The 25,231-nt window shown below is 39.5% G+C and overlaps 1 protein-coding gene across 3 annotated transcripts in view; it reads left to right on the forward strand.

Moving 5' to 3' along the window:
- DZIP1 (DAZ interacting zinc finger protein 1) overlaps positions 1-22,689 on the forward strand; it is a 56,805-nt gene extending 34,116 nt beyond the window's left edge. For 2 of the 3 annotated variants that reach the window (XM_012458615.3, XM_064362229.1), the window contains 9 exons: positions 4,277-4,336; positions 10,029-10,168; positions 13,304-13,466; positions 13,813-13,942; positions 14,538-14,591; positions 15,994-16,184; positions 17,550-17,680; positions 18,778-18,952; positions 21,150-22,689. In XM_012458615.3, coding sequence (XP_012314038.2) covers positions 4,277-4,336; positions 10,029-10,168; positions 13,304-13,466; positions 13,813-13,942; positions 14,538-14,591; positions 15,994-16,184; positions 17,550-17,680; positions 18,778-18,952; positions 21,150-21,229 — 1,124 coding nt within the window. In that variant the 3' untranslated portion in view covers positions 21,230-22,689. The remainder of the gene's footprint in view (positions 1-4,276; positions 4,337-10,028; positions 10,169-13,303; positions 13,467-13,812; positions 13,943-14,537; positions 14,592-15,993; positions 16,185-17,549; positions 17,681-18,777; positions 18,953-21,149) is intronic. The other variant, XM_064362230.1, reaches the window with a different exon arrangement.
- Positions 22,690-25,231: the final 2,542 nt, after the last annotated feature.

The following is a 25,231-nucleotide window of genomic DNA, read 5'->3' on the forward strand; positions in this document are numbered from 1 at the left end:
TTTGTCATCTGATGAAGGCTGCCCCAAGGAGAGGGTGAGCTAAAGCAGCCTGGAAGGGACTCCACTGTGAGCTGCTAGAGCCAGCATTGCCAGTGTGTCTGTCCTGAGAGGATCTAGGTAAAATGGGAACCCTAATGACTCCCCTGCTTTCACTTCTGCTGCACGAGCTGAACAGCACAGGCAGTAGGTTCTGATTCTAAGGCAGTTGATAAGATGAAACACAGGCTCTGGGGAAGAAAATGATCATGCTTGATTCCCATCCCCCAGTATGTGTCTTTTCTGGACAAATCTCAAATTTTTAGTAGTATTTCCACCACTGGAGACCACTTTGCTCTTTGCTCATGGAGTTGTGACTAAATGGTGGTATTAGGATGCCCAGAAAATAAAGTATTCTTTGTTGTTGCTGTTAAACTGACCCATACACCAATTGCTTAGGTTGCCTGGCCTGATAATGTGGCTCACTTTTAGAGCAACCAGTGCAGTGAAGATGCAAAATAATCACTTTTCCCAAAGTCATTGAGCACCTGCTAGATTCTACCTACATGTAAAGCCCTCCTTTAATTTGGTCTATAAAATGTGAGGGGCTTATGTATACATGACTTTAATTGTATATAGCTACAATGAGGATCACAAAAACTGGAAACTTTCTTTTTTTTTGAGACCAGGCATTTCTCTGTTTCCCAGGCTGGAGTGTGGTGGTGTGATCATAGCTCACTGCAGCCTCAACCTTCTGGGCTCAAGTGATCCTCCCATGTAGTTGAGACTGCAGGGGTGTGCCACCATACCTGGGTAATTTTTTAATTTATTATATAGACAGCATCTCATTATGTTGCCCTGACTGGTTTTAAACACCTGGGCTCAAATGATCTTCCCACATTGGCCTTTCAAAGTGCTAGGACCACAGGCGTGAGCCCCTTCACCCAGCTTAGAAACATTTTGATTAGACTTTATAATTATTTTTATGTTTTGCTCTCAAAGCAAGTATTCTACATCTTGAAATACTGAAACTTAACACCAGCAATAGTTCATTGTCCAATACATGACAGGTGGTATGTTCCAGAGTTCTGGTGTATTGTGTCTCTTGATGGGAAGAAATATGGCCTCTCTCTCTGGATACCATTGGCCCAAACAGTGTTGCAGAAGTGGGATGGGGACTCTTGAAAGGAAGTCTCAGTTCAATGGGATTCAGCCCTCTAAAGGAGAATGGGGCTGATCCCTGTCAGATGACCATGCTTACGTGCAGTCACAAGGGGAAATGTCTGGATGTGCCAACAGGATCTCCTAGACATATATCCTGGAAACACTCAGAAGAGTCTCAAGTGAATATGTTTTTGACAGGAGTTAACATGCCATCTGAAGTTATACGTTTCTCCAGTGGTGTCCCGCCACTCCTGCCTCCCTTCCTTCACCAACCACTGGGTAATGAGAATTGTGGGCCACTCCTGAGTGTAAGGCCAAGGCTGGCATGACGGAGATACAGAAATGAATCAGAAATGAAATCTGTCCCCAAGGAACTTAGAGCTTATAAAGGAGACCACATGCTTATAACTATGGTGCAAGGTGAGAGCCATTGAGAAACGAAATGGGTATCCAAGCAGGGGAGAGATTTTCTCCATTTGGGAGACCCTGGGAAGACTTCCTGGCATAGCTGATATTTGGCCATTTGAGCCGAGTAGGTGAGTATGTCGGGATGGCATCCTAGGCAAAGCAAACAGTAAGAAGGAAAAGGTGGCAAGAAAGCACTAGATGTGACTTAGCAGTGCAGAGTAATTACTCGGCCATGCATAGAGAAGAAGAGGAGATGGGAGGGAAGTGAGGCTGGTTGAGGCCGTTCATGGCACCTGTTGAGTGCCAGGCTGCAGCTGTCCAAGGGCATTCTTGGGGCATTGTGTAGCCGCTGAGTGTTCTTGAGGCTGGGCGTGCAGAATTGGAGAGCTGGGCTATGAGGGGCTTGGCCTAACCAGAGCGCGTCCAGGGAATCCGAGCTGGGGAGACTAGTTGTGGGTGTGGGTGATCCTGCATTTGAGTTTCCGCCCCAGGAGTCAGCGGTTTGGTGGAGTGAGCAGGTGATCGGGGCCAGGGCCAGGGCCAAGGAAAGTCGGAGCACAGTGAACTCTGATAATGGGTGGACAGCGGTGGCATTTGGAGAAGTCAGGAAGACAAGCCTAGTGAGCACCAGTGGGCAGGAATAATAGCTTCATGGCCAAGTCCCCAGATTTTGGAAGCAGGCAGTCCAGATTCATAGCTCACCCCTAAGCCATGGGCTTGGGTGGCCTTGTCTGCCAAGTGCAGAGAACAGCCATAGCCATTGTGATGGTCCAGCAAGACACAAGCCACTGAGTAAGCTCTGGCCAGTAAGAGTCAGATCTCTGACTGTTATGACTCTCACCCTGGATCTCAGCTCAGGACAGGATCTAGGACATTTGAAGACTAGACTGGTGGCTTACAAAGCACAAGCAGGCCAGGTCCTTCCCTCCTGATGTGGGACATCAGCCTGCTTGTTTGGGGAGCCGGGGTTTGGCCAGCCTCACTTACCCAGCCCTTATTATGGGAACCGCGTTCAGGAATCTCCCCTTCTACCAGAACTCTTCCTCTATACATAGAGGGAAACACATCAGAACCTGGCAGTTTATCCTGAACCCTGGAGAAATAAGTCATAGGAATATCCCTGTAATAAAATAATAAATATGTGTGAGATGATTTCATGAAATTTTTATTAAGTTTCCACGTGACCTTATTTTGATCACAAAGTACAATAAAATGCAAATGGTGTGACTTCCTAAAATCTGAAAATAGTTATCTTCCTTAAATCTCTATTTTTAGCAGTTCAAACTAGTAATACAGCCAATTTGTATGATTTTTAAAAATCTTGATGCCATATAACAAGTTTGAAAAGCACATTTTTGGTGGTCAGCAGCTGTGGTACCTGGTGGACTTAAATGTTTCTTCCATGGCTATGTCCACACTTCAGCATTAAGGTGGTCTTACTCAGTCATAGGCTGTATTCCAGAAGTTCACTTGAAAGTAGTTTAAGATGCATTTCTCCCATACAGCCAATGTTACATACATTGACTAGGTTGCTGGCTAAGCTATAAGAACCTATTTATATGTACCTAAATCAAACAGTCAATCTATCTATCATCTATCTATCATCTATCTATCTATCAATCATCTCTCTCTCTATCATTTATCTATCTATCCGAAATAGAGTACTAGAAATACCCTTTAACAAATAAAAAAACAGACCCTTTAAAGTAGGAAGCATTAAAACTGAGATACGCCTCTGTATCCCTGCCCTGCCACCTGGTGAGCACTTGGTAACTGTTGGCCGTTTTTACACTGGCCCGTCACCCACTCCCAGGTCTGGTGGTAGAATGCAGTGACCTCCCCCTTGGAGGTAAAGTGGAGAGCTGGTGGGGGGAAGTGTACTGTATCAGTCTCCAAGCTGAAGGTGAGTGAACCATGCACCAACTTTGCTGGTTGCCTTGTATCCTGTGTCTGATGCCTGACCACCATCATTAAACCGTCACCCAAAACCTGACCTTCCTGATGAAGGACATTTCCTTCAGTTGATAGGATATGGTTTGGTTTTAATGTCTGCCGCTGGCAGGTTTCCTTGTGCATGCACATAACATTTCTCTGAGGAAAGCCACCCAAAGACCTCATCTACCCTGAGTGTGGTTGCTGTTCTGGGGTGAGACTGGGAAGAGCCCTTATTTATTTGCCCAGCTGTGGGGCCAGGGCATTCTCCAGCCCTGGAACTAGGTCTTAAAATGCAGGTGTCTGAGAATGGCTCTCAGTCTAGCTGCTGACCTCTCTCCTGTCGCTCCCCTTTTATTTTCTTGGTCTTACCACTTGAAAACCATGGGGTTAGCACTGGGAACAAATGGGAATCCCAGGGCCTTGGTTTTTTGTAGTTGAAATATTTTCATTAATTTTGTTTAGCCACTTGATCAAAATACTTTATAAGTAATGAAGATCTTTTGCAGTTGTGCCCTTGTGTCTAAAAGGGTATTGTGCACTAGGTTGATGAATAAGAAACTTTAATTATTTAAAAATGTAATTTCTGTAGAGTGTAGTTAATGGAAAGTACACAGAAATAGAAGATTCCATGAAAAGGTGACCATCTTTAACTGCCTCAACATTTTTTAAATTCTTGCTATTTAGGCATGACTAAAATACCATGGAAGTATATCTTTAGAAATCATTTGAAAGGAAAATAATGTAACTTTGCTGTTGTCCTGTTTGTACTATTTTTATTTTTCCTTGTTAATAGAACAGGCATTCTCGTCGCACATACTGGAACCAATAGAAGAACTTTCAGAGGAAGAAAAAGGTAACTAAGGGCTCACTCAGCTTTACCTGCACGGGTTATGTTTATATGCTGGAACCCAGGAAAATAGGAGCCAGTGGTTTTTATCCCACTACTTCAAAATTAGGAAAGACACTTAGATTTGGATTTTACTTTCAATCCTCATGGAGTATTCTGTTATTCTATTCTCTTAATATTCTGTTCTGCTTTCCCCTGCTGCATGGTGTTCTTATGCAAGCAGATGAAATAAGAAATTTCCTGTCAGGGAACTTGAAAAAATATTTAAGTCTTTATTTCAATGCAGATTGTTCTGATGAGATGACATATTGACACACACGTGTGTTGTGCACCAGAGGATCTGAAAATATTTGTATCATAGTGGTGATGGATCATACCCTTAATCTGAAATGAATTGGTGAAGTGCTTATTTCCAAATTATTTTTAATAGCAAGAAAAAGCATGTCTAAGTCCTGGATGTGGAATATTTATGTGCAAGACAATATCTTCATGGTGGAATTTGGGAGCTGTTACAGGTGTTGGGAGATAATTATTACTGCTTACTCATTTTATTTGATAGTTCTAAAAATTATTTTCTATCAATTAGTTTTTCGAGTTTATGAAGAAAGCTTTAATTATGAGGAACATTTTCTAATGCTAGATTTGTAGACTTTGAAAACAATTATGTTTGAATCAGTTTATCATAATTTTTTCTTATTAATTATAAGAATTCACCATATATCACTTCTTTAGGAGACAGCAAATTGTCAATACTTATGTTGGTTCTGGTTTTGTCATGTTTGTCAGGAAGAGAAGTCAAATGATCTATATTCTAATATGTAAATTCAATATTTATTATACCTCTTCCCTTGTTCTCTAGACATTTGCCAATTTTTTTATTTTTATAAGGCTATGAATTGAGCCTTATAAATGGACTAAATTGGACATATTCATAATACCTATATGATGTACACTTTCAACCTGATCTTGCTATGCTAATGGTCAGTAACTTTTTAATATTTGTATGGAGTTTGTTTATTTTGCTTCCATGTATCTTTGTAATTTGTCTTGACTTTCTATATTTTAGACAGACTATTTAGTTCAGGATTGCGTATCTTCCTGTCCAAACGTGTGGCACTGATTTTGAAGAGTTTGGTTTTAGCTGCTTCATTTCCTTCTTATTTCTTTGTAATTGCTGTTCCAATGTTTAGAAACCTGCTTCTTTCAGAAACAAGAGTGACTATAGGAACATTAAATTCATAAAGCTATAAAAACTTATTGAGGAAAATTGTAGGGGTATTCTGATGAGCATAATCTTAAAATATATCGTCACCCTCTTTTGAGGTCCTCAGCCTCGTTCCATTGTTAAACAAATTGCTGGGTGGCCCATTCCCAGATATTTCTAGCACCTTAACGATGGCCACAGCCCAGGCATCAAACAAGATCCTGCAGGCTAAATCGATTCCGTAGATGCTGACTTGTTCCAGCTGCACTGTGGGCAACTATTTTACAATTGGTTGCCAATATTTAATTGTAGTGCAATCTACACAATTTAATTATCTATCACTAGGTGATAAAGTCCCTTCCAACTTAGAAATTCTGATTTTTTTTTTGTTTGTTTTTTGTTTTTTTATTTTTTGAGACAGACCCTCACTCTGTCGCCCAGGCTGAAGTGCAGTAGCACGATCTTGACTCACTGCAACCTCCTCCTTGAGGGTTCAGGCAAGTCTCCTGCCTCAGCCTCCTGAATAGGTGGGACTACAGGTGCGCGCCACCATGCCCAGCTCATTTTTGTATTTTTAGTAGAGACAGGGTTTCACTATGTTGGCCAGCATGGTCTAGATCTTTTGACCTTGTGATCCACCCATCTTGGCCTCCCAAAGTGCTGGGATCACAGGCATGCACCACCGCACCTGGCCTGGTTGTTGTTTTTTTAAAATTATTTGCTCTGTGCCGTAATACAATAACCTGAAAACCCTGGGTGTCTGGGTTTTCAGGTTATTGTATGCACCCACCTGGGTGCATGGTCTGCTTAGCAACATTTAGCAGGGCTGAGCCGCTGTCACCAGCTATGGAAGCAACCTCCAGTTTGCCATAATCCCCCTCAACTCTTTTTGCCCCACATTGCCTTCTTTGCTTTGTGTAGGCATATGAGCTTCCGAGCCCTATAGGTTGATGAGAGATAGTGCTTAAAAAATATTGCCGTGAAGTGATTTTCAACCATCCCTTTTGGTTTCCCAGGAACAGGATGAACAAATCTTACCCTATTTGAGCTCTGAATAATGACATATTATTTTGCTTGCAAGTAACATGCTTCCTCTCTCCTACATACATATCATTTACTAATGTTCGAGACATAAAATCCCATATTCTTTGAAGAATCTGTGAAACGTGTCCGGAGGTTCATAGAAAAGATCATATAATTTCAAAACTGGAACTTCAGGTCATGTAGTTCATATGCATTTTAAAAACGACTCAGTGAGAGTTCCTATAGGCATCATGATTGTCCACCATCACCCAGAGTGGTCTTCTAACTTCCACTTCCAGATTTCACTCACTGCATCCCTCTGCCTGTGTTTTTAGAGTTCTTCCATTCAATGTAGGATGGTAGTTTGGAATCATTGACAGCAAACACCACCATTGGCTCCTGCCACATTTAGGAGGGTGGACTGGAAAAGAAAATAATCCTTGTCACGCTGCATGTGTTCAGCTCTGGTGGTAGATGGGTGAGTGCCGAGGACCGTGGAAAACACCCCAAGGTCCACGTGCACCGCTGCAGAAACCAGTGACTGCCTCCTTCTAGCACCTCTACGGAGGTGCATACTGGCAGCAGATTAATTGCCATCAATAAATTCCTCAGCTTGTGCTAACATTTTGCAGATAAGTGCCTGTGAAGCTAAATTTTGGCAGTAGTTTGCAAAAACACTGTGGCTTTTACTAAGAAGTGACTCACGCATGCATATTTCTGTGTACCTGCTGTTTGACAGCTGTGCAGAGACATATTGATCTTGCTGTTTTATAGATACTAGAAGGTGAGGGCCAGAAGGGATCTTAGAGACCATTTTATTTTCCAGAAACAAAACATAGGGGGATTAAAAGCCTGCTTCAGGTTGTTGAGTTAATTAGTGACAATATCCAGGTTTTCTACTGTCCATAGTTTAGTGCAAAGAGCAAATGGAGAAAGGGAAACTGAGGTGGCCTCTATGGGACCAGCTAGACGACCTTTGGGGAAGTTACTCTGCGGCTGTTTCTAGTATCCTCATGTGAAAAATGAGGCAGTTCATTACCAGGTGATAGATAAAGTCCCTTCCAACTCAGAAATTCAGGGATTTTTAAAAATCATTTGCTTTGTGCTACAATTATTTGCTTACCATAAATGGGATGTTGTATGTCTGATAAAACTGATCACATGAATGGACTATTGTGCATTAGCCTGGCCATCAGCTTGCTTGTGTTTTAAATTATTTGAAGGAAATGCTACTCTTTAGAAAGTTTTGTCTTGGTCTTGGTGAGCAATATGTGCTTTAACTAAAATCTTCAGCTGTGGTTGATTTTCAAGTGATTAATTCCACTTCCACATAAAAACTTATTTTATTTTTTCCTGCCTACTCTACATTCTTTCTCTTGCTTCCATTGGCCAGTCCCAGCCTTGTAAGAATCTTTACCAAGGGTGCTCTAAATTCATAAATGGTTTCATTCATAAATGGTTTCCCAAAGCAAGCACCAGTATATAAGGTGAATTTGAGGACAGAGGGAAATGTGTCATCTGCAGTAATTTGGGGGAACTCAGTCACCAAAATGAACCTGTCATCAGAGTTGAGGGTGATCACAGACACATCAGCAAATGAATTTAACAACTAACGGCAAAGGCTTTACAGCTCTTCTAACTGTGGCCAGGTCATTCCAGGCATCACTTGCCCCTGTATGTGGCCCCAAGTCCCAGAGGAAACTGGGCCTAGAGCCTCTCTTTAGGTGATGCTTCCATGTACATCCTTCATTATCTGAGATACTGGCCAAAAGATTCTTTGCATGATTGGGGTGGGGGCATGTCTATTTCAATGGTAACACCAAGACTTCCAGGCTCTCTCTTCGAGCCTCTTTTTATTTTTGGCCCTAGACAGTTGCATGCTTGATGGCCACCTAGAAACCAAAGCAAGTGACATAGTGGCAACAGCTATGATTTTGATGGATTGTCTGTTTGTAGAGGTGCTTTTTTTGGTGGTTTCAGAACACTGGTGGTTAAACAGCAGCATGAATGCTGAGAATATAAAATTTAAGATTAGTTGTGACTTTTAATATATAATTATGTGCAGTTTTATCACTTCAGGTTAGCAAGCTGCAATAGGAAAATGTAGAAAAGTGTTTTTGTGCAGGATTTTTTCTTCTATTTAATGCACAAAAAACTTATTTGACTAATTTTGCTTCCAATAAAACTGTCTATTAATGTAATAGAAATACTTTTTAATGTGGGATTTGAACAGGTGTTTAAAAAACATATTAAACAAAAAGGGATTTTGTTCAAGATCTCCTGCAAATCCAGGTACTATGGGTATTAAGAATCCCATCTGCTGAGATGGGTGAGGCAGTGAGGGAGATTCTGTCAGGCGGCCTGGAGCCCCACACCTAGGAAATGGCATCTGATGCCACCCTTGGTGGGCAGAACGCCCCTGTTAGGAGGTTAGACTCCAAAATGATTGTATAATTGTCATTTTTCTCCCAGATCAGGCTTTGGACAGTCAGTAAGGGTCTGACCTGCCAAACATTGCATCTCTTTAATCAAGTCTTTAGTTTCTTTGAACATAAGGATTCAGATTTTCAAAGGTCATGCCATCATTCTTCTCCAAACTCTTTAGAACTTGACATTTTTTTTAGTGGGGAATAAAAGAGGGATAGGGATGAAGTGGGAAGAGTATGGCCTGTTGTTTTTGGTTTCTTTGTTTTTAATCATAGGTTATTTAATACACTTTTGCTAAGACTTTTGTTAGCCTTTTTCATTTTGGTAAATATTTTAAGGGGGATCATGAATTTCACATCTTGAAATTTTATATGTACTTAGCTTCTAGTAAACTAAGAAAGTTTGAAAATTTTTTTATATTTAAAATAAATTAAAATGGGGTCTCATGGCTAATGCTCTTTTCAGCCTTAGCCCACCTGCACCCAGGTGAATAAAAAAAAACATGAAATGAGGTCTCACTATGTTGCCCAGGCTAATCTCATACTCCTGGGTTCAAGTGATCCACACAACTTAGCCTCTCAAAGTGCTGGGATTACAGGCATGAGCCACTGAGCCCAGCCAAAAACTTTTAATTATTTAAAGTAAACTGGGTTTTTTCTTCATAAAATGACATATAGATTCTAACTGAGTGAGCTTATGGATGAATTTTTCAGGAAATAGTGATATAATTCTAGTGATAAAACAAACTTCTAAATAAATTTTTTCCGTCATGCTTCTATAGATACATATATATCTCTAGTTGTAATCTGATTAAGCAATCCAGAGTCTTTAAAAATACTGAAGTTTTGAAGCAGACATAAAATCGTTTTAAAAAGCTACATAGCTTAAGCATTCTGTATTGCTCTGAGTCACTAAGATATCCAAAAACTTTAAAATATCACAAATACTTGCTGCTTAAAAGCTGTGCTTTGCCATTTTCTGCTTAGAGATTTGATGTATTTGCTTAATTCTTTTTTTTAACACATTTTAAAAATCTTATTTCAGGAAGGGAAAATGAACAGAAATTAAATAACAAAACGCATTTAAGGAAGGCTTTGAAGAGTAACTCCTCCCTCACTAAGGAACTAAGAACAATGGTGGAGCAGAACTTGATGGAGAAACTGGAAACCTTGGGGATTGATGCAGTACGTTCATTCAGTTTTGGAATATTTGTTAGTTTTGCTATATTTTGTTTTCTAAGTTAGAAATGATCAGAGAAGAGAAGAGAGCACATCAATTCTGTCCATGTTTGGAGACCAGAGGCTAATGTGACCTACTTTATTTATCAAACACTTAGATAGCATTCACTGAATGCCTGGCACACTTCTAAGACCTTAACAAATATTAACTCATTTAAACATAGAAACAAATCTCTGAAATAAATGACATGATTATCTTGACAGTTTACAGAAAAGGTAAGTAACTTGATTAATGTCACACAGCTAGTAATGAAGGAGCCAGGGTTTGTATCTAGGCAGTCACAGTGCTACTTACTTTCTGATGTTAACCTCAAATGACTGCCTATTACAAAATCAGTACTTCATTAATACATGTTGAATAAATGGACAAATGGATTGTATTTCATACTGTTGCCAGATTGAATAATTTTGTTATATCATGTAGACTTTTTGCTTTTTATATTTTTTCTTGACTTAAAGATATAAATCTTAATTGAATAACTTCATTAGTTTATATGTATATAAAAGTCCATCTACATATGCATATATGCACATGTATGTATGTATATGTGCAAAGCTTGTGAGCACATATGCATGCATGGGCACACACATGTGGATATGTGGTGTATGTGTGCCTGTAGATATGTATATATACAAGTATGTATCCGTGTATGTATGCAGATATCTGTGTATGTGTGTACACATTTGTGTCTATGTATGTATATAGATGTTTATGTGGTTTTCAGATGTATGTGTGTATATGGCTATATTTGTGGGTATACATGTTTGTATACTTTTATGTATATATGTGGATTTGTATGTACGTGTGTGTGTGTATGATCTATAACCAGCACCCAGATGATGAGACTGAAAATTTCCAACACTCTGGAAGACCCTGTTTTACATTCTCCTAGTTAATATCACCCCCTACTTCTCAATTGGAGGTAAAGGGTATTCTGACCTAGTTTTGCTTGTTCTTGAACCTCATAAAAGTGAAGTCATACACTGTGTAATATTTTATATCTTACTTCTTTTGCTTATATTTTATCTGTATGATTCATGCCTGTTTTTTCATTCACAGTAGTTTGTTCTTTGTTTATTGCCTTTAGCATTCTATTGTGTGATTACACTGCAGTTTATCTCTTCCCTGCTGATGGGCATTTGTGTTTCTATTTTGGGGCTCTTCTTGGCTATTAATTCTTGTACATGTCTTTTGGTGAACATGGGCATTCGTTTTTCTTGAATACATATCTAGGGATGAAATTACTGGGTCAAAGGGTAGGCATATGTTTGGTATAGTAGGTGCTGTCAAATAGTTTTCCAAGTCTTTGTACCAACTCACACTGTCCCTAACAGTGTTTGAGAGTTCAGTTGCTCCACATCTTGTCTTTCAAATTTCCACATAGACCCTTTTTAGGTATGTTTTGACCACCCTTTGGCAGTAGAAATCAAAGGCATTCATGGAATGTGTGGTTCCTGTGCAGATTGTTTCTTGAAATTGTAGTTTTCCATGTTGGTTGTTTGCTAGTGGTTTTTGGGTTTTAATTTTCATTGGGACATTTTCTTTTATCCTAAGATTATTAAAACACTCTCTTGGTTTTTTTTTTTTCCTAATACTTGGAGAGGTTTTCCTGGTTTTTTTGTTTGTTTGTTTTTTGGTCTTATTTTGGTTTTGTCCATGTGAGCTTTAAGAATTAGGTTTTAAAACAGTGATTTGGAGAGCTGACTTAATTTCCAGTTGGATCAGGTGTCCTAGTATCATTTGTTGCATAATCCATTTATTTAAAAGGATACTTTTGTCATATAGGAAATCCCTATATATATATTTGGATTGGTTTTCGGACTTTCAAATGTTTTACCTTGTTTTTTTTGTGTGTTCCTTTACCCACATCATACTAATTTAATTATTGTAGCTTTGTCCTGTATTTTGATATCTTGCATAGGCCATGCCTTCTTCATTGGTCTTCTTATTTCAAAAATTTATTGGTAATTCTTCCATATTTTGTTTTCCAATGAACTTTAGGAATAACTTTTCAACTCCCAGAATAACCCTTATTGGGATTCTGATTGAAATTGCTTTAAATTTTGTATATTAAGTAGGAAGGATTGGCATTTGTACAGTATTAGATCTTACCCTCCAGCTACATGGTATAGGAAGACAGGCATGAGACAAATGATTGCACAGACAAATGGGAGATCTCTAATGATAGACTGTATGAAATGTAATAAAGGAAAAGTAGAGGAGGGGCTTGACTGAATAATTGAGGTCAGAAAAAACTTCTTCTTGGAGGTGGTACTTTGTCTGATGATGCAGATTTCTTGGGCAACTGGGTGGGTGGTGGGGCTACTCCCTGGGACTGGGAAGGAAGGCTGAGGGAAGCAAGGGGGATGGGGACAAAGATGGTAGGTAGGTGTGTGTGTGAGTTGAAATATCCCTTCAACTAGTTTTCTTCTGTCTAGGTTCTCATCAAATCTAAGTGACATTTCTCAAATTGTCTCTTTAATTATGCTATTTTCATAGTTGAAAGTCACCTCTGATAACTTACTCTTCCTTGTAGAATAACCTTTCAGCCTTCTGGGTTGGCATGTAATCTCTTCTGCTGGTTTCATCACCCAGGTCTTTGTAAGCATTAGCCTGGGGGACATACCTTGCCTGTTTCTGCCTCGACACCTTCCTTTCTCACAGGTGTCCCTACCCCAAGCCTGCCCATCTGGAAATTTCTCCTTGTTTTAACTTGTTTGACTCCACCTGTCCTTCAGGCCACAGCTCAGCCTCCCCTTTCAGCCTTCTTTGGCCACTGGGGCCATTGATGGCCTCTCTCCCTGGAGTTCTTCTAGCCTTTGTAGACTCATTTGGTCCTTATCACACACATCCTTGTTGGTCAGCCAGTCACAAACATACACATGCCTCATGTGCCCCACTGAACTCATGGCCCCTTTGGGGCCAGGACAGTGTGTTACTTGTTGGGGAACCCTCACCCTCTACACATAGCTGGAGCCCTGTAAGGATGGATTGAAATGTTGGCACAGTTAATGCTGATACATGCCCATGAAATGAAACTTCCCAGGCTAATTGGCCAACTTAACATCTTATTCCTTCAGGATACACACAGTATTTCAAGTGATCAATTGCATAGAGTACTAAAAAGTGTGGAATCAGAAAGACATAAGCAAGAAAGAGAAATACCCAACTTTCATCAAATTCGAGAATTCCTTGAACATCAAATCAGCTGTAAAATTGAGGAGGAAGCACTGCTGTCTTCAGGTAAGCTTGTTACTCATTGCAAATGGGAGCTTAACTGAACGACTTTTTCTTTTATTCTTTTTTCACCACAAGATATCATTAAACAAATTATTATAATTTTAAATGGTTAACAAACTTTGCCACTTCATTGGCAACTCTTACTATTTGTACTATTAAATGCTGGGTCTTGGATTTTGTTTGTATAGTAAAAACAAAACAAAGCAACAACCCTAGAGTCTGGCTTTAAACCCTAGAGATGGAATTGTTCATTTCCATGGCAGCATTGCGGGTATTATAGCGTTTACCTTTGCTTTTCACTTGCTGATCATAAAGGCAATGGAGACTCATGAATGACACTATATTCCAGATAAGTACAGTGTTTCTCAAATGGATACCCTTTCGACTGGAGAAGTACCCAGAATGATACAACTTCCTCCCAAAAACAGACAACTGGTTAGACAAAGAGCTGTTTCTACTGATAGGACATCTGTTTCAAAGTGAGTATTTCAGCCCTGAGATTTATTTTATCAATGTTTGTCTTAGCTCAGGCTGCTTTAACAAAATACCACAGACTGGGTGGCTTAACAGAAATTTACTTTCTCCTCATTTTGGAGGCTGAAAGTCCAAGATTCGTATGCCAGTATAGTCAGACTCTGGTGAAGGCTGTCTTTCTGCCTTGCAGATGACTGCCTACTTGCCATGCTTTCAGATGGTAGAGATACAGCGAGCTCTGGTCTCACTTCCTCTTCTTATAAGGCATAAATCCCATCATGGGGACTCCATCCTCATAACTTCATCTAAGCTTAATCACCTCCCAAAGGTCCCCCAGATACTATCATCCTGTGGGTCAGATCTTCAGCATATGAATTTGGAGAAGGGGTGGAGACAGATACATTAAGTCCATAATAGTGTTTGGTCCAACAGAGAATCACACTTGTCATTCCTACCAGTCTCTTGTTGACACCGGGAGAGTTTTGTTGCTGCTCTCCCTCATTGATATGTGTTAAAAGCAAAAATCACCAGTTCCACAGAAATCTATGTTAAATTATATTATTAACTTATGCAATTTAGAAATATTTTTCTGTTTTTTAGAATTAAGAAAAATATCATGGAAGATCATTTTCCCAGAAAGTCTTCAACTATTACGTGAGTACTGATAGGGATAAGAGGGTCATTTAAAAAATACTTTTCACTGAACGTTCCTTTCATTTTAAAGTAGTATGCTCATTGTGGTTGACTGAAGCCATAATTATTTAATATCATAATTTGTTATTCCTTTGTGATATGTTATTTGTGACATGTCTTTGTTTCTTTATCAGTTATTACGTAAGTCAATAGTCCTTAACCACATTGTGGACTCATTAAGAAAAGGGACACCTGAGTCATTCTTATAGCCATCCCCCACCCACAATGTTGAGTAATTTCCAATAAGCACATTTAAATTAAATGTTGAGTGTTGAGTTTTTATGGCTAGATCCGTGACAGTGTAAGTTTGTTTTAAATGTAATAATTTAGTGTCCTAGCTTTTTGTGGAATAATGACCCTAGTAGAGGGTCACTAGTAGGTTCTCTTAGGATACTAAAAACCCTACTCCAGTTGCTCTGATTTAGTTGACTGCTGTTTTAAGCCTGTTTTCTTATCTGTAATATGGGATGTTTTAAGCCTCAATTTCCTTATCTGTAATGTGGAATAATAATGCCTTTTTCACAAGATAGTTCTTCAAATTAAATGAGAATTTATGAAGAGGGCTTGGCTCAGTGCTTGGCACTTGTGGGCACTCAATAAATTGTAGGTATGTTGCTAGTAATTATGAGTAAGACTAATTTTATCATAAATAATAATCATTGCCTTATTCTGGATATATTGATGACATAAATATCTCTTCATTGAGGCACTCTGTAGTAGAGACAATAAGCAATGATTCACCCTTCAAAAGCACTTTTCTTATCTCATGGGAAAAGCATTACTTCTTGGGGTGTAGTGTGAATGAATCAACATGTACAAGTCTGACATCTGGAATTTGGGTGCCCAATAAAATTATTTAAATGAACAAATACTGCTGTGAACTTCTATTTCACTTTAAAATGCGGGTAATAATTCATGTGATGATACAAATGAGACTGTATGTAAAAGCTTTTTACAATAACGTGCAGTATAAAAAAGCTGTAAGTAATGACACCATTTTAAAAGATGTGGTGGTTTTATTGAGGAATGTTTTTCTTTCAGAAATGTTTTTCTTAGGTGTGTGGAAACCAAAATTATGAAGAATATACACGTTTGGGTTTAGAGGAGGCAGGCGCCAGCTTCAGCCCATTTTGATAAACATGCCCGTGGCTGGCAGAGATCTGGGCGTGGGAGGACACCTCAGCCGTGGGTGTAACGCCTGGCCTCGCAGCCATCTTGGCCATGGCCACAGAGGCACTTGTGTTCACCGGGAATTACCTGAGAAAGTTGCTACCACTTTAAGAGGCATATCTCTTAATATCATAAATCCTAACGCGTTAAGGAAACAGCGCCCCTGTCTCGGTGTTTTTGTTGATTTGTGTAGGACCCCTCCCTTTAGTTCAGAGGAGGAGCAGGAGGACGACGACCTCATCCGGGCATACGCATCCCCAGGCCCACTTCCGGTGCCGCCATCGCAAAGCAAGAGTAGCTGCGGGAAGAACGCAGTCAAAAGTGACGCGGACGGGACCGAGGGAAGCGAAATCGAGGACACTGATGATTCTCTCAAACCCGCAGGTGAGCTGTTACCTTGGAAAACTCTCTGGAAACTTTATCTAGGACAGTGGTCCTCACCCGGTGCACCGAGCATTGGGAGTCTGAGCTGGGAGGGTGTGCGAGGAATGGATGCAGTGGATCCCAAAGGCGCCCACGGAAAGTGGGCAGGGCTTCACAGCCTACCCACATTCCAGTTGAAGGAGAGGAAGGAGTTGGGGATGATACCTGGTGTATTAGTTTGCTAGGGCTGCTATAATAGTACCATGAACTGGGTGGCTTAAGGAACAGAACCGTATTGCCTCACAGTTCTGGAGGCTGGAAGTGCAAGAGCAAGGTGTTGGCAGGGTTGGGTCCTGTGAGGGCTGCAAGGGAGGATCTGTTCCGCATCTCTCTCCTTGGCTTGTCTTCTCCCTGTGCATCCTCACATCATCTTCCCTCTGCATGCATCTCTGTCCAGATGTCCCGTTTGTGTAAGGACATTGGATTAGGGCCCACCCTGATGACCTCACTTTACCTTGATCTCCTTTGCAAAGACCCTGCCTCCAAATAAGGTCACATTCTAAGGTATGAGGGTTAGGACTTCAACATATGAATTTAGAGGGACACAATTCAACCCAGGACACTGGGTGACTATGAGAATGGTTGGTCTAATACACTGTGCTGCCTCTTGGAGCTGGAATAATACTAAAGGAAGACAGGATCTTAGTTTGTCACTGCAGATGTTTGCTGAAGAGAAGTAGAACTGATGGGTCATTTTTTTTTTAATTCTGCTTAATGCAATTTTTAAATTATGTTTTTTAAACATAATGTAATTTATTATGTTTAATATATTGTTAGATATAATTTATTGTGTATAATGTATATATACCATGTATTTATATAATTAGATAAATATAACTAATTCATTTAAAAAGAATTCATATTGTTTTTGAAAATACCCATATGAATATTCCACTCATGCACGTTATCTCACTGGAATTAATTTCTGACCACATACTTGAATGAGATAATCTTTCTTTGATTTAAAATGAAAACTTTAGTCCAGGCACAGTCACTCTAACCTGTAATCCCAGCACTTTGAGAGGCCGAGGCAGGAGGATTGCTTGAGCCCACTAAGATCAGCCTAGGCAACACAGCAAGACTCTTGTCTCTATTTTTTTTAATTAAATAAAATGAAAACTTTATAGCTCATAGTCTCAAGGATTATGATTTTTTTAAGGATTGTGTTTAATTTTTTTAACCCCAAAGTACACCAACTGATTTTAATAATGCATAATTATTTGCAAAGCTTAGACTCTTTCAAAGTTTCCTATAAGGTTATTTTGAAGCTGAAGATAGATGAAATTTTTAAATACTTCACTTGACTAATTTCTATTGATTTTATAGGAGCCTCCATTAAAACACCAACTGAAAAAGTTGAAAAGATGTTTTCACATCGCAAAAATGTGAATAAATCAGTTGGTGGAATTTATGTTCCTGAGATGTTTGTCAAAAAAGAAGAATTACAAGAACTAAAGGTGAAATCGCTTCTATTTGCTAGATATACATAAATTTGTCTTTTGACAACACCTTAATGATCACACTTTTTGCAGTGAAATATAAAACAGATATTTAGCTGATATAGCAGAGGTTGAGATTTTCACCTTGTTCTCAGTATTGCATTTCTTTCCATTCCATAGAGAGTCAAAGATATTGGAGTCAAAAATAATGGTAATAATACACAATAAGCGTCATACTTTACAGGTTTTCAAAATCTTGTCACACATATTATTTGACACTTTGTAGATATCAAATGGTTTTTACAAAGAAACTTGTGACTGGCCAGAATCTCAGGGGCCTTAAGATCTTCTCCACTACCCTAGCATGAGATCTTAGAAACTTTTTAGGGTTTAGTCCCATTTGGGAGCTGAAGTGAGAGCTGAGCCCACGCTCGTCTGTCTGCATTAGAGAAGAAGTCCAAACATTTTCCCAGCCGTTCTAACAGCCAGGAGGCCAGAAGTGTTTCTGTGGATGGAGCTCTCCCATTGTATTTCTGGGCACAGCTCATGTGTGTTGACTGGTCTTCCAGTCCAGGGCATTTTGTCAAATTACTTTTATTAGTTAATACTATGTGTGTTACACAAGCCAAAAACGACAGAAAGTCCCGTGTCATTCAACAGAGAGCCAATGCATCTTTCTTTAGGAAGGGTATGGTAGAACTGCATGCTCCTTTCGATTGGAGGCTATTTCTGCAGGCCTTGGTGTGACGCACCCACAGTTAGATGTCATTATTATCACAGGTAAAAACCGAGAGCAGGCCTCATTCCTACTCCAGAGCACCCTGACTTTTAGAGTTTCATACCCCTACAGTGTATTTCTGGAATTTTCTACGTTCATGATTAGTAAAGTAGGAAACATATATTTCCATGGCAGAAACGAAAAAGAGATTATTCAGATTTCAAAATACCAACTTCCAAATCCATTTCCTTGCCCTGCAGAAATGACTAGATTTGGAAGTATTAATCATTCCCCACTTCTTATGGTTCAGTGTTAGCTGCTCAGTCTAACCAACAAAATGATTGAGGGGCACCGTTTTTTAAAGAAACATTAATTATTCTCCATGCCTTTCTTTTAGTGTGCAGATATGGAGGATGAAGACTGGGACATATCATCCCTAGAGGAAGAGACATCTTTGGGGAAAAAATCTGGGAAAGAACAGAAGGAACTTCCACCTGTGAAAAATGAACCACATTTTCCTCATGTGCTAAATGCCTGGGGCGCATTTAATCCTAAGGGGCCAAAGGGAGAAGGTTCGCTGCTTTCCCCTCTAACACAAACTCAGTCCATTTTCTTATTAGTTGTGCTTCATCTTTATAAATATCTAATTAATTTATGCTAGCATATCATCAGACAAAAAAGAAAGCTGTCAATGCTTTATGTTATTTAAGTAAGGACTGGATATGTATAACTTAATGATTCATATATATTTTCTTATTTTTATTTAATTGTAGGACTAATCTTTAGTCTTTAAATTTAAAAAAAAATTTTATTTTTATTTTGAAACAGGATCTTACTGTCACCCAGGCTGGAGTACAGTGGTGCAGTCATGGCTCACTGCAGCCTTAACCTTCTAGGCTCAAGCAGCCCTCCCACCTCAGCCTCCGGAATAGCTGGAACTACACGCACATGCTATCATGCTTAGTTAATTTTTTATTTTTGTAGAGAAAGGGTCTCACTAGGATGCCCTGGCTTAAACTCCTGGACTTAAGCAGTCCTCCCACTTGGGCCTTCCAGAGTGCTGGGATTACAGGCATGGGCCACCACTCCTAGCCCCCAGATTGTTTGTATTCTTTTTTCTTTTTTTATAGGATATGGGGGTCTCACTATGTTGCCCAGGCTGGATTCAAACTCCTGGGCTCAAGCAATCCTCGTGCCTCAGCCTCTTGAGTAGCTGAGACTACAGAAGTACACCACCATGCCTGGCTTTTATATTATTTTTGAAAATGTCCATACATATATTCTCTTCATGAAGGTGCCTTTTAGGAATTAAAATTTCTGATCATATACCTGAATGAGACCATTCTTCTGGCAGTGTTTCTGTATTAGTCTGTTTCCCTATTAAATATTTTTCTTCATTTTCTTCCAAGGAAGGTTTTTCTTAATGGCATTGTAGTCAGTGGGATGAAATACTATGAGATGAGATGACTTGAAATGATTTTCATATCCCCTAATTTAGAGCCTAGATAAGCCCAATAACTCAAGATTTTTTTAAATTAGAAATGTGTAATTTTTTTGTCAAAGTAATTCTTGCACACATTGAAAGCTGAGTTGTTCAGAAGGCTTCTCTATGCCATCTCACCACCTTCAGTGGTGGTACCTCTGTGCCTCTCAGTAATAGCCTTTAACCACTCTTTCTTGATTCATTGACTTTAGATATTAACTGTTGATGGCCTGCAAAGACAGATGGGGACTTGGCTCATTTTTACCACCCACTACACCTCTCATGCCTTCTTCACTGTTTTTGTATTCCTACTTATAATTTTATTAACTCTTTTTTTTTTTGTAAAGATGGGGTCTCACTAGGTTGCCCAGGCTGATCTCAAACTCCTGGGCTCAAATTATCCTCCCACCCCAGCCTCCCAAACTGTTGGGATTACAGGTATGAACCAGTGCACCCAGCCTGTAATTCTAAATTAATACCTGCACATCTCCACCCTTGCTCTTTCCATTTTCAGCAGCCTCTCGCCCCTTTGTAAGATAAGCTGTTGCTGCCTCTGTCCTTCACACTACCTTTGCTCTCACATTGCCCAGGGATAACATAGCTGTTGCATAATTTGCATTGGTTATCTGTGCTGTCTAAGAGTCAACTCTAATTATTGAAAAGCAGGAGACCCTGTTTGCATTACAGTGACTCTTTACATGGCGGTCTCCGGTCTCTTTCCTCCAACACTATAAACCTGTGCCCCTGGAGGGACATATTTCTAGAGTCAAACTTGGGTAGAATTCTCTGCATTCTATTTCAGTGGCTCAGAATCATGGCATTAAAATTGACTTCACTGTTAAGGCTGTCTACCTTAGAAAATCTGTTTTTAACCCCTAATCTCTACTTGGCTTGTTAATTTCATCCTTCTTTCTTTACCATCTATTCACTCAGAGTTAGTAACTACAACACAAACATACTGAGCACCTTCAACACCCAGGCCCTGAGCTGAATGCTGGGGAAGGAGTGGGAAGCAGGACGTGGCCCCTGCTGCACTGTAGGCTGCAGGGTAGAAGCTTGCATCCAAGGGTCCTGTGAGTGTATCCTAGAGATGCGACTAATTCATGCTTGGATTTTAGGGTGGCCTCACACAAGCTCATGGGGGTTGGCAGATGGGGATTCATGAACAGATTGAGACACTGAGTGATTGATAATATGAAATTACAGATTTGTACAGACTTCACAATGTGCTTGTTTAACGGTTGAGGCCTTCTCTTTCTTCTCTTGCCTGTCCCCACCACTTACAGGACTTCAAGATAATGAATCCAGCACATTAAAAAGCAGCTTAGTAACCGTGACTGATTGGAGTGACACTTCAGATGTCTAATTCCGCATGTCAGAAGATTCTTCCAGAAGCCGGCAGTATTTCAGTATGACAGTGTTTCAGTAACTTGCCTCCATGACTCCAGCGCTTCCGCCCTGCCGTGTCCCCCACAGCAACACAGGGTCTGATGCAAAGAACAACGGTCTCTTTAATGTCACCTGATAACAGTATTGAAAATCAGATCCTCAACAGTGTTTTGAAGCGCATACAGGTGTTTAAGACTTCTGCTGCTTAAAAATAACATGTCATTGAAGTCATAAAAAGTGTTTTCTTTAGAACGGTACTCTAGTGTTAAGTGTATTTTCTTCCGACTATTTTTTTAAGTGATTTTTTTTAAGCTTACAGCAGGTTTTGGTTTGAATTACTAAAACTTTAAAAAATATTTGTCTTATGTATGCTGTCACATTGCAGGTGTTTATATTATAAAATTCTGTTAGTAGTCTTAAAATTGAATTAGTGGAAACACTAATCACTAAAAGTTAGTCTGGTTATTTTTCATATAGAAGTAAGCTTAATCTGGGCGTGATGGTGTTCACCTTTAATCCCAGCGACTGGGGAGGCTGAGGTGAGAGTATCGCTTGAGCCCAGGAGTTCAAGACCAGCGTGGGCAATATAGCAAAACTCCACCCTCCCACCCCCCAAAAAAGCAAGTTTAGAATTAGAATATAGCTAGGCCCATATTAAGTACACTTTCCTGAAGTACATTTATCACATTCAGCTTTGAGCTACTGTAAGCATGTTACTGTTAAATGGTTGGTTATTTTATATAGCATATTCTTTATCTTGGATTTTTCTGAATAAAGTAGTTATTTTAAGTGCCAATTTATCAGACTAAATAGAAAATATTTGAGTCATTACTGAACTCATATATGTATTTTTTTTTACTTTTTAAAATACCCAACATGTATTATAAAATACCTCAAAAGTAATTTAGTTATATTCTTAAAACAATGACATTGTCAAAAGTCAGAAAGTTCATATAAACTGTTTTTTGCATTTCTATAACCTGGTGATACTATATTCTCTTTCCAAGAAAAAGTAACCTTTTAACAAAAAGATCTGTTGGGTTTTAGATCTCTTTTCATTTGTCAACCTTTTCAGTAAAGCCCTCCATTACATCATTGTGATCGTGGCTCTGTTATTAGAGATGAATTCTGAGTTAAATTTATACTTATTAGGGGTCTTGCAGAGGGAGAATCTGGCCTTGATAGCTATGCCATATGACATCCTGTCCTAATGGTTAGAACACATCTTTTCTGTTTCCACCCACCCTGGGGCCCTATCTACTTGTAGCCCATTCCTGCCCTCTAAAAAAATCCTTCTGACTTCCTACAGAGGCCATTTCATGCAGATATACTCAATTTATATGTTTGTTTCTAGAAGCTTTAGTGAAGGCTGAATCAAAGATTCATGTAGTAGGACAGAGAATGGCAATCTACAAAAATACACCATACCCAAGATGGCCCATGTGTCACTTTGTTCATTAAGTTATTTATTCATCAGGTATTTATTGAACCACTTGGTCTGGTTTGGTTTTGAACATTCACTAATTCATTTAATTACAACTTTTCAATCTAGTTATTGTTATAATCCTCATCCTAAAGACATGAGAAACTGAGAGTTATTAAATAACTTCCCAGAAGCCATACAAGTACAAAGTGACAAGGGCAGGCATTAAGCCAGGTCTCGATTCCATGTTTTATGTCTGCCATGTCTTCATTCCTGAGCGGAAGGGCTTGGGGAAATGAACTTTTGCTGAGTAAACCCAGTATTTAAATTAAGTCACTACATCTGTGTCTTAAAAGCCCCTCCTTAAATTAATGGTTAGTTATATATATATATATATATATATATATATATATATATATATTTTTTTTTTTTTTTTTTTTTTTAGGCAAGAGTCTCACTCACTCTGTTGCCCAGGCTGGAGTGCAGTGGTGCAATCTCTGCAACCTCTGCCTCCCAGGTTCAAGCGATTCTCCTGCCTCAGCCTCCCAAGTAGCTGGGATTACAGGCACGCACCACCATGTCTGGCTAATTTTTTGTATTTTTAGTAGAGATGGGGTTTCACTATGTTGGCCAGGCTAGTCACAAACCCTCCATCTCAAATGATCCACCTGCCTTGGCCTCCCAAAGTGCTGGGATTACCAGTGTGAGCCACTATGCCCGGCTGTATCTCAATATTTGTATAAAATTTGGTTTGTTCACTTTTGGGGAGAACTATTCCTTTATGTTGCCCCTTACTGATGCCCAGCTAATGTGTTTCTGGTTATTATCAGACCTTCATCCCCCAACATCCCTAAATTCTTCAGTATAATCTAAGCATTATCTTCACCAGCTCATTTTTGAATAACAAATTTGTTTGAAATGCACACCCACACAACCCTGTCCCACACTGGCCTGTAGGACCTTTATGTTTTTCAGTTAATTTGTATTTCTGCAAAAGATATTTTAAAGGATTATCAAGGTTTAGAATTAAAAAATTTTTTAAACGCACTTGTTCATTTCCTTTTCTTTCCACTGAGCATCTCTAAACAATGTGATTTTCCTTTTAAGTCTTTCACACTTCAGAAAAATACATTTACTCATGTTGTGATTCATGTCAGACAGTTTCTTACTCAAAGAAACACAGATATCAATCCTTATTCATACTTCGAAACTGTATTTTACCCTAGTCTGCCTCGGTTCAAAGGCCTAGTTTTGACATTACTGTGGCAAGTTACTTAAGTGCTCTGCTTCATTTCCTTCTCTGTAAATGCAGGATGAAGACAGCATGCATCTCCTGGGATGCCTGTGAAGAGTGAGTGAGACAGGACATGAAAGGCGTGTATTAACGGTGATAACTGTTGCCCTTGTGGGCATGTTATATAGGGCTGGCTCTAGGAAGAAACCTGTGTCTTTGCTCAGAAATCTCTGGAGCAACTTAAATGTCTTTAGAAGTGATAAATCTCTCAATTATACCCAGTTAGTTCCATAAACAGGTTCTGGAAGACACACTAGAACTCAGCCCATCAGTTCTGAGTGAGGCACATACCTTGTGGGCTTGGGGTGTCCTTAACCCATTTATGCCTGAGGTTGCAATGTTTAAAAAAAAAAAATTTGTTTTGAGGTTGCAATGTGTTAAATTTTTTTTTTTTTTTTTTTTTTTTTGGAGACAAAGTCTCGTTCTGTCACCAGGCTGGAGTGCAGTGGCGCGATCTCGGCTCACTGCAACCTCCAACTCCCAGATTCAAGCGATTTTCTTGCCTTAGCCTCCCGAGTAGCTGGGATTACAGGTGCATGCCACCACGCTCAGCTAATTTTTATATTTTTAGTAGAGACGGGGTTTCACCATGTTGGCCAAGATGGTCTCGATCTCTTGACCTCATGATCCACCCGCCTCGGCATCCCAAAGTGCTGGGATTACGAGCATAAGCCAAAGCGCCTGGCCAGTTTTTTGAATTTTCCCAATTATACTTTGGCAATGACCTTTAGCAGTAGGATATAAATAAATCCCACATGCTTAGTGTTCCATTATTGGAACACTAGGCATAAATGGGTTTTAATTGGCTCCACAATTAACCATGACCAATGTCTCTATCTCAGCTTCTGTTGATGCCCTAGCTCAGGGCTCTAGATTCTGTGCCATGGACGCCTCAGCCCCTTAAGGTGGATGTGCCACATGACGGGCAATAATATCTTGGTTCCATTAGCCCTTCTTAGAGCAGTCATAATGAATTACAATCATGACAGACACATGTAAGAAACTAGAATTTGCCTGTATGCAGCCAGTAACATGTCCATTTAACCTGGACACCTTTTGAGGAATATTCTCAGATTGTCCCCTGTTTACAAGACATTGTTCCTTATATACCTGTTTAATCTATGAATGAAAAGAAACATAAGGAGTGGGTACAAAGACTTTTATCTATGAATGATTAAAAAGGCTAGAGTACGAGTACTTCTTGAACCTTTGGTACTAAATGCTTTTCGTGTTCTATATAAATGTAGAAAACATTTTACAAA

This window comes from Aotus nancymaae, unplaced genomic scaffold (genome assembly GCF_030222135.1).
Source record: "Aotus nancymaae isolate 86718 unplaced genomic scaffold, 86718_ANA_hifiasm-v0.15.2.pri h1tg000048l, whole genome shotgun sequence".
Taxonomy (NCBI): Eukaryota; Metazoa; Chordata; class Mammalia; order Primates; family Aotidae; genus Aotus; species Aotus nancymaae.